The 9,688-nt window shown below is 57.7% G+C and overlaps 1 protein-coding gene across 1 annotated transcript in view; it reads right to left on the reverse strand.

Annotated features, from left to right (window-relative positions):
* The window catches only part of LOC104461595 (kinesin-like protein KIF1A), a gene marked incomplete at both ends in the record, with an annotated part of 15,016 nt that overhangs the window by 3,482 nt on the left and 1,846 nt on the right, over nucleotides 1–9,688 (reverse strand). The window contains 16 exon segments of the mRNA XM_010073234.1: nucleotides 1–20; nucleotides 130–213; nucleotides 816–922; nucleotides 1,199–1,278; nucleotides 3,459–3,534; nucleotides 3,925–4,004; nucleotides 4,871–5,004; nucleotides 6,320–6,346; nucleotides 6,725–6,867; nucleotides 7,148–7,166; nucleotides 7,169–7,210; nucleotides 7,326–7,401; nucleotides 7,765–7,782; nucleotides 8,058–8,123; nucleotides 8,421–8,498; nucleotides 9,316–9,427. Coding sequence (XP_010071536.1) covers nucleotides 1–20; nucleotides 130–213; nucleotides 816–922; nucleotides 1,199–1,278; nucleotides 3,459–3,534; nucleotides 3,925–4,004; nucleotides 4,871–5,004; nucleotides 6,320–6,346; nucleotides 6,725–6,867; nucleotides 7,148–7,166; nucleotides 7,169–7,210; nucleotides 7,326–7,401; nucleotides 7,765–7,782; nucleotides 8,058–8,123; nucleotides 8,421–8,498; nucleotides 9,316–9,427 — 1,162 coding nt within the window.

The raw sequence follows: 9,688 nt of genomic DNA on the forward strand, positions 1-9,688 counted from the left end.
CCCCATGATGATGCGGTTTCCTACAGAGATGCAGGTGGGGCAGGGGGGCAAAGGTTGTAGGTTTAGTGTGGGACAACCCGCAGGGCTCCCATAGGATGGAGGGTTGGTGTGCCAGCTCTGGGGACCCACCTGAGCGCAGGATGCTGGGCTCTGTCACCTTTTTGCCATTCACGTAGGTGTCGGCACCTTCGCATGGCTCCAGGGTCACTATTACTGCAGAGACGGAGGGAGGGGGAGAGAGGGAGCGAAGGTAAGGTGGAAGCAGAGGGGATAAATCCTGCATCTGCCGCTCCCTGCAGCAAAAAAAAATGGGGGGGACACCAGGGTACCCACCAGCAGCACCCCCACCCTGGCAAGCAGTGGGGCTCAGGCAACCTCATGTTAATCAGAGCAGTTCCCAAGGACTAAAAGCAGATGGAGACTGGATGTGGGAGCAGATCAGAGCCTCCAGCACGCATCTCCAGCCTCCCCAGGCTCACTTCCTGAAGCCCGTTCACCTCCAGGTTCCTGCTGCTTTGCAGGGTGGGGTCTGCTCTGCATCTCAGGCTTGGGGAATCAGCTATGGTCAGCTCTTCCTTCCTGCCCTGGTCTCCCTGGCTTGCCCCACCATGGCGGCTTTCACACACCTTGCATGAGCTTCCCTCCCAGCTGGGTGAGCGCTGTGGCTCACTCCAGAAGCACCGAGAAGCTGCAGCCATGTGGGAAAACCCCACAAGTCTGAGGAGGGCAGCACCCCCAGCTGGGGACAGGTGCTGGGGACACGCAGAGGGACTGGGGTTCCCAGGGAGGTGGAGACCCTCCAGACAAGGAAATACCTTCGCCGCCGGTTTTGGTGTCACTGCGGAAAAGGCAATGCTCTTCCTTAATGAAGTGTCCGCTCAGAACGATGTCCTGCCTCTTCTCTGCGTCTTCCCGGCCGACCCTGCAAGGGGAATCCCAGCTTGACCCAGCTCAGTTCTTCATCAAAGCAGCCCCTCCCTGGGCCTCCCCCGCAAAAAACCATCCTTGGGGCTGGCAGGAACAGGCAAATTTGGCAAATTGCCAGGCAAATACATTTTTTTCCCATGCAGCTATGGCACTTTGGAGCTATCCCAGGAATGGTGCCAAGCCCAGGGACAGCTGCCACCCCAGCTGCCCACCCAGGCAAGTCAGCCACCGAGACACAGGCTTGGCTCCCACCACTCCGCAGGACCCTCACCTCGTTATCCCGTCCTTGATGTAGTAGAGAAGACACTCGGACATGAGTGGGTCCTCGTTCAGGTTGACCAAGTGTGGGGTCTGGGAGAGATGAAGAAGGAGTCATCCTGGTCTACCTCAACTGTCCAGATGCTCCCAAGGGAGGTGGGAGTTCAGTGGCACCTCGGGCTGTCCCCTGCCCATGGACAGGCTCTCCTTCCCACCATAGCTCCAGTACAACACACCCAGGCAGGAGAACTAAGCAGCCGGTGTGAGGATGACCAGCCTCCATGCACCTCCTTGCTTTCCTCCTCAAAGGGCTGAGCCCTGGGCACCCTTTCGCTGGCTGCCTTCAAAAATTCATGTTAAAAAGGCCCAAGACAGAGCCAAATGCTTCCCATGGGGAGTCTCTGACACAGTTTAGCATCTCCCGGGGCAGGACCCTGCTTGCCAGCACAGCGTGTCCATGGGCCCTTGCCTCACTGTAGCCCCAGCTCTGCTGCAGCTGGTGTAGCTGAGGCAGAGACACATCCCACGCAATGGCTGGTTTAGGATGAGAGGAACTAAAAGTGCCCGTAAGTGCCTGTTTTCCTCCGCTGATGGTACAAGGACAGACGAAACACCCAAAAGAGTAGATTCCAGAGCAGAGGTTCAACCAAAAGTAGTGGAGACATGAAGCTGTATCTCCAGGCTGAATTTCACTCCCTGGTCTCTGTCCTAACAGCTCCCTCCCATCACTTTCTTTCCTTGAGTCACAAACCACTTTGTTCTTGATGAGAGGGAAGTTTCTCCCCCAGCCCCAGCCTTCTCCAACGAGCTTATCTCACCCCAACGCGAGCTGCTGGGAGTGCACCTCCCGGCAACAGGCAAAGTCCCAGGAATATCAGTAGGTGAAGTTCTGTGTTTCCCAGAAAAAAAAAATAGAGACTGTGAGAAATGTTTTGTCAGCTCGCCGACACCCAGCATGCAGAGGTTTCAGAGAAACTCATAGGCTCATAGGAGAAACTCAGTCCATATAGTGCAGGAGAGCTGGAGGTCGAGGGAAATGCAGGCTCTTCTCCAAGGTGGCTGGCAGGAATAAATTGGCCATAATATTTAACCTCAGGCCCCTCTAGGCAGACGCGTAGCCCTGGGATCTGAGACTCCTTCAGCTTGCAGTTTTTCTCCAGATTTGCAAGGCTGGCTAGGAGAAGGCAGGTGCTCTACCTTCCACTGAGCTCCTTGGGGATGTAACCACCCCAGCGACAGCATGCAGCAGGACAACAAAGTCCTGCCCTGCTTTGCCCTTAACGAAACGGGCTTTTGTGCGCTATTGACATTAACTTTCCTCACCAGGCACTGGAGAAGTCAGAGGAGTTTCCACTTGTCAGATAACTGAAGAGCAAGGAGGCACCAAGACCACCACAGCAATGCCCCACCTCCAAAACCAACCTGCTTTGGGGAGTAAACCCCCATGCATCCTACACAAAGATCTGGGCTCCTAACAGGCAGCGGCTGAGACAAGAATGAGAAACAAATATGACGGTGTAGAAATTTGTCCAAAGAGCCGCATCAAGGAATACGAGAAGATGCCGAAGCCTTTGTCACCAAGTGTCACCACCTCAGCTGGGAGACACATGCATCTACTAAGACATTGGGCCAAGCCAAGCGGCATCAGCTGCCAGGGTGGTTCTTGGAGCATCCCTCGGTGCGGTGGGAGAGCCAAGAAAGCACACTCTGGTCCTATGGGCATGTGCCTGCATCTCGGCAGCCCATCCTGCTCTGTGGGCTTTGCAGGGTTGGAGCTGTAAACTGGACGTGATGGTTACCCAGACAAGTGAGGGGTAGCAATGAGCTGGGTTGTCTGGCACACAGACTCTTTGGGGCATGGCCAGTATTTGCTTAGAAAATACTTTCCAGGATGCTATGAGCAATAAAGAGTACGGGATATTTCCGCACCCACATTTTGCAGCGAGGACTTGCCAGTTTCGGGGGCAGCAATTTCATATACCCCAAAGTATGGATTTTTTAGAAGCTGACATTGAAGTCCAACACAGCGATCATCAGTGAAACCCCACCTGAATGGGGACAGCATCCAGGCAATGGGGACTGGACATTTGTTTCTACCGATGCTCATACCCAGCAGGGTCAGCACTGTGATCATCCCCGTGGGTTTCAGAGCCAAGAAAAGGTTAACGAAATATTTGGGGCCGGCTAGCAGCAACAGGGCATGTTGGAGGGGAGCTGCAGGGATACAAACCAGCCCTTGTTTGCTAGGAAGAAGAGTAATAAGATGTTCCTACCTTTTTAGGAGAGAAAACACCCAATGTGCCTCCGTCCTCCCTCATGGCCACCCCCATTTCGGCCAGCAACGCCTCCCTGAAGGAGCAAGGGAAAGAAGAGTCTGTCAAAGCCCCTCAAGGCCACTAGACAAGCCTGCGATGGGACCCAAGCCCACAGGCTTTCCCCATGGATCCCAGCTGTAGAGCTTGCTTCAGATCTTTCTGTACCTCAGGAGGGTTTCTCAGAGCAGACCACATCTAATGTGGTGAGCACTGGGCTGCCCAGGGGTAGCCAGGGTAAGGCTGGGCAGTCAAACTCCCTGGCTGCCCCCAGGAGCTGAACTGCTGCAGGCAAAGTGCAGAGGAGTGGAGACGTCTGGAGAATCCCACTCCATTCCATCCCATCCCACCCCATCCCATCCCAGCCCATCCCGTCCCACCCCATCCTATCCCATCCCGCCCCATCAACCCATCCCACCCCACCCACCTCTCCATCCGGATTGCTTCTGTCCTCCGCAGCTTCTCCTCCCAGGTCTCGTTCAGCTCTGCGATGATCTTCTCGGTTTCCTGGTGCGAGTGGCGTTAGCAGGGTTAGTGTGTCCTACAGGCAGCAGACCCGCTCCCTCTGCTGGGCTCTGCCTGGCTGCAGGACACTGCTCCCAGTTTCAGGCTGGTTTAAACAACCCGCAGCAGCATTTCAGCCATGTCTTTCCACCATCCCCATCTTCAAAGAGCAAGGCACAAAGACCAGCCTCTCCATCCCCTTGCTGCTAGCCCACTCCTGGGCCACGCTGAGCTGGGAGCACCCATCCTGAGCTGGGAGTGCCCGTCCCAAGCCGGGAGCACCCATCCTGAGCCAGGAGTGTCCATCCTGAGCCAGGAGTGCCCATCCCGAGCCAGGAGCACCTATCTCAACCTGTGAGTGCCCATCCAGAGCTGGGAGCACACATCCCGAGCTGGGAGCACCCATCCCGAGCCGGGAGCACACATCGCGAGCTGGGAGCACCCATTGCGAGCTGGCAGCGCCCATCCCAAGCTGGGAGCGCCCATCCCGAGCCGACAGTGCCCATCCTGAGCCGGGAGCACACATCCCGAGCAGGCAGCACCCATCCCAAGCCAGGAGCTCCCATCCCAAGCCAGCAGCGCTTGTCCTTGAGCCAGCAGCACCTGTCCCACAGGCCAAAGACAGCGGTGACTTCGCAGGGAGGATGGCAGCACCATGTGGACCCTACCATACCAAACCCTCTCCCATTCAGCAGTCCAGAGCACTGGGCAGCTGTGGGTCCCATCCACTCTGCAAGAGTGCACTTGAGCATCGCTTCCCATGAGCATCACCCATAACAGGTGTCCAGAAAATACCAAGTACCCTCCACAAGCCTCAGCACAAGAGGGGTGAGCTGAGCCCTCCGTCCTGCCAGGCGCTGGCCTCTTACCTTGAGCCTTTCGATGGCCTCTTCGCTGCCTGGAGCAAACATGATGCGTTCATGGAGGCTGGCAACGGAGGCAGCGCGGCTGGACAAGGCCGAGAGAGAGGAAGAGGGGCTGATCCCGGCGATGGCGTTGGTCACTGTGGAGAGATTGTCATGGCGGTGACTCAGCTCTGTCCCTCTAGCATCATTATTGTTCTCAAAGTCGGACACATCTACGGGGTGGGGAAGGAGGGATGGGCCAGGGAAAGACACACAGAGAGGAAGAGAGAGAGAAAGATAGAGACAAGAAAAGCTGTTGGGAAAAAAAAAAAAAAAGAGTGGCCAGAAGAAAGCTAGGAATTACAAGGAGAAGGCACAGGCGACAGCACAGCGGTGCAGGCAGCAGCAGGGCAAGGGCACATGTATCTCTCCCCCAGCCCGGGCAGCCCCCTAGGAGCACAGGGCTGCTTTGGGAAGCAGCTGCAGGAATAGCCCTGGAGCCTTCCTGGCCTCACAGAGATGTTTTTTTGCAACATATCCTGCAACCATCAGGTCTTGAGGTCAAACGTCCTCCCCAAGAGCTGCTCCTGTCATCCTCCCCAACCAACACAACTGGGGGGTTTTCCCTGCCTGCTGCCCTGGATGAGCTGGGTCTAAGGGTGGAGAATGAGAAGGGAGGGGGAGGAGAGGCAGTGGCCCTACAAAGGGGTCAGGGGGGATGGAGCAGGAGGAGCTTTGGGATCCCCTTGCTGGCAGAGCCCAAGCCCCATGGGCAGCCTGAGAGCGAGCAGTGAGGGCAGGGAGGGAACATGCCCATTACAGGCAGCAGCACGTGCCAGCCGGCACCCTGAGCATCAGCTGCCACCGGATCCTGTGGCAAAGGGACCCAGCGATGCTCCTCCAGCCCCAAGAAGTCATGGGGGCTTGGCGTGCTGCAGGTGCAGTGTTAGGCACTGATCTCCATCAGCCTGCATCTCAGGGAGCCGAGCTAGCCAGGGGACAGGCCTGGTCCCCATTTCCTCCATGGGCACTGCCTGGCCCAGTGGGGATGGGGCGACAGTGCTTATCCCTGGGCAAAATCCTTTTGGCTGTCACGGCACAGCCCTCCATCAGGAGAGTATCATGCCAGCCCACCCAAGTGCCAGGCTGGGCTCCAGTCATGACAAGCCCCAGTGCAAGCAGAAGCAGCAGCAGCAGCAAAGAGAGGAAACATCGTGACAGCATGGAGGAAGGAGTCTCCGTGGGGACTGGGCCCTCAGCATGGCGCAGCGGGAGGACGCTGGTCCCTCTGAATGCTATCAGGCACTAGCTGTGACTCTACCACTGTCCCGTTTGGCAGCTCCCTGGCCTCTCCATCAGCCAGGGCTGGCTGCGGGACCCTTCCCCATGCTGCACGGGTGCCCCCACGCGCATCCTGTGCCTCCCAAAAAGCCGTGAAAGCAACAGAGAGTACCAGTGATGGGGAATACACACATTTGGATCCTCCTGCAGCAGGATGGGCTAAGAGAGAGAGAGATGGCAAGGAGCGGGCATAAGACAGAGAGAACAGAACAAGACTGGGTTCATCTCAGTAGGTTTTCCGACAGCACATGGAAGAGACACTGCAGGTGGGCACAGCCCCAGGAATATCTTCCTGGCACCTCTGCTGAGCGCAGGATGCTCAAGAGGGGAGGTGGAAGGGGGGAAGGGGAAGTCTGCTGGTGTAAAGCAGCTCCTCCTGCTTACAGGAGCGGGCTGGAGGTGTTGCGAACATAGGCACAGGGCCTCGCTGGAGGCATCCTGGACACACTTTGGCAGCGGGAGCCTGCCGTGCAAGGCAGGGATGGAGGGCAGCTGTGGGGACTGGAGCCGCTGCCAAGAGCACCAGGGGGTACCTACTGTCAATGATGTCCCCCAGGCCCTGGGCGTAGAGAAGGTCGCGCAGGCGTGCCACCTCGTCCTTCAGCTCCCGGATGAGTTTGTTGTTGGGGTCCTCATTGATGACAGCGTTGCAGCGGATCTGCTTGGCACGGTCGGCATATCTAAGGAAGGGCAGAGTCCTGAGCAATGGTGGGGAAAGCAAACCCTCCCAGCTGCTGGGCAAGTGGGAGTGTCACCAAGCCGCTCTTGCAAGTGATCCTTTGGAGGGTCCCAAGGCCAGGACAATCCTTTGGGCTCTTGTCTGAGTTTACAAGGGGCCCCCACAGCATCCCCCCCAGCCAGGGATGCCACGGAGGTGAGGAGAGCATGTGGCAGAACCTGGGTTTCAGAGACCCCCCCGCCCTTGCCCACTGCCAGGGGGACAAGGGTATTTCTTCCTACCTGAGGGTGCTGAGGGTCTGGCGGCGCTAGAAGCGCCCACCATGGCGTTCCTGGAGTTGCCCCCTGCCCGGAGAGATCCACCCACATCAGGGCAATACCAGTCCCCAGCGCCAGCCATCACCCTCCGCTAGGCAGCCATGCCCGTCACTGAGCCTGTACCTCCCACCCGCCTCCTCACCCAGGTTCTCCCGCAGCAGCCAGGTCAGCACCGAGTCCCGGTAAGGGATGAAATCTGTCTTCTTCTTCTTTTTGTTCTGGGGGATGGAGAGCAGAGAGAAGGGCTGTCAGGCTGCCTTGCTCTCTTCAAAGGGAAGGTGACAGCCGGTCCCCAGTCATGGGGACTCAAAGGAAGATGGCTCTGCCCGGCCACCTCAGGCAGCTCTGCTCAGCTTCACAGGTCCTGCCTGTGATATGCCCTGCCTGGGCCAGGTGTTTAACACCAGGTACCAAGAGCCACAGTGTGAGGAGGGTGATGAGGATGCTGAGGGCTCTGCCAGTCCCCAAAAGCGTGGTGTGGGGTCCAGGCACAGCCTCACCCCCAAACCACCCTGCGACCTGCTCTGAACCACCTGAACTAAAAACCAACCCCCTTTCACCAGCCCATTCAGGGCACCTACCTTGTTCGGCCCCGAATCCTGCAAAAGAAAGTGAAGAGACTGTTTAAGTGAGCTGCTCCCCTCCTCATTCCCATCACAGCTTCCCAGCCCCCAAGCAGAAGGTGGTGCATGCAGGTCCCCAGGGAGACAGCAGCCTCACCAGCCCAGCTCATCCCAAGCCCAGGGACAGCTTGGGATGTATCTGCCTGTCCCTTGGAGCTGGGATGCTCCATCCCTGGGAGCTGAGCCCACCCCTGCTGAGCTGAGCCCATTCCCCCGCGGCGCCGCCACTTGTCTGTGCTCTGGCTACGTACCATTTCGGCCAGGGCAGAGATGACTTTCCCCAGTGTGGTCAAGGACTTGTTGATGTTTGCTCCTTCCTGGTGGAGAGACAAAAAGCCCAGATGGCTCAGGCCCCATTTCAGCGCAGTGCTGAAGCCCGATGCACCAGGAGGATGGGGAAGTCCCAGTACAGGGTGGGCAAAGAGCAGCTGGTCTTACTGGGTAACCGGTACCTCCCAGCTGGGACTAATGGACCCCAGTGGAACTGGCACTGGGCAGCTTTCAAACAATAGTGGGCAAGGAACCAGGCAAGGAAAGGAGATGTCCCAGCTGGGGACAAGGGGGCAGGACGCAGTGTCCCCGCCGGTAGAAGGGAACCTCGCACCGGTTCTCACCTTTAGTCTTGTGCCCTTCGCGCCAGTGGAGTCAGCTCTCTCGCTCCCTGCCAGGTCCACCAAGCTGATTTTGCTGACCTGCAGGCAGAGACGAGGCTGTCAGCCCCGGCAGGCACAGCAAAGCGGGCACCGGCATGGAGCAAACACCTCCTTCAAGGTGACAGAAGGTGGAGGTGGGCTCTGCGGGGTCATCCTTGCCCGGATTTAGCCTGGAGCAGGGCTAACATCTTTGCAGGCAGGGCTGGAGGGCACTGTAAGGGTGTGCTCCCCCCCTAACCTGACCTTTATCTCCTGCAGCCCTGTTCAAGGGCTAACCACCAGTGGCCGTCATAATGGATGCGTCTGGTCGTGATCGTTGCATCCGGCTCCGGTTCTGAGTGGATTGGGGAGAGGCAGATAAACAGCACAACAGCCAAGGGCTGTCTTGCACATCTTCCTCAAACAGCTGAAGGCTAGCTGAGCTCGCACTAACCAAAACACAGCTAGTATGTAAATATGACTATAAGTCAATCATCTCACTCCATAAATAGTGAACAGCCCAGGGCTCCCTGAGCTCTCCTGCACGGCAGCAGCTGCACGCCAGGATCTCCCCTTGAGTGGGGATGCCACTCGAGGTTACTCCTTGAGGTGGAGAGATTCCTTGCCGCAATAGTGGTGAAGAAGTGGTGAAGTGAATAGAGTGAAGTGCGTAACTAACTCTGACTCCTTCCGCAACAGGCACCAGCTGCCAAACTTCCTGTCCGGGGGCCAGTCCCTCAAGGGATCATGAGGATCCTGGGACTTATATCCAGCCTGTTTCAACCCTCCATCAGGCTGCACCATCTCATCCCAAGTGCTGTCGATATCACCCAAAGTCCCCATGCGTTCCCTCGAGTCCCCCAGGCTCTGCTCTCACCTTCTCAGTGGTGATGTCCGTCTCGGCGTCATGCCGCTTCTGGGTGAAGATGATGTTGAACACGGCGTGGGAGCGGCTGCTGGTCTCGTTCATGTTGGTGGCAGCCGCTGTGCTGCAGGGAGAGAAGGACAGGGAGGTGTGACACTTTGCAGGGGACACTGGAGCTGGGGCCAGGGCTCATTTCAGGACAGGGCATGTGATGGGAAGGCAAGTCTGGACAACTGGAGAGGACTCTGGGAGGAGACGTGCAAAAATCCAGGCTTTCTGCACTTTCTTTCTGCACAGGACAGACATGGAGCTGCTGGAGCAGGGTCAGAGGAGGCCACGGAGATGGGCCGAGGCTGGAGCAGCTCCCGTGTGGGGACAGGACGAG

This window comes from Pterocles gutturalis, unplaced genomic scaffold (genome assembly GCF_000699245.1).
Source record: "Pterocles gutturalis isolate BGI_N339 unplaced genomic scaffold, ASM69924v1 scaffold8777, whole genome shotgun sequence".
Taxonomy (NCBI): domain Eukaryota; kingdom Metazoa; phylum Chordata; class Aves; order Pterocliformes; family Pteroclidae; genus Pterocles; species Pterocles gutturalis.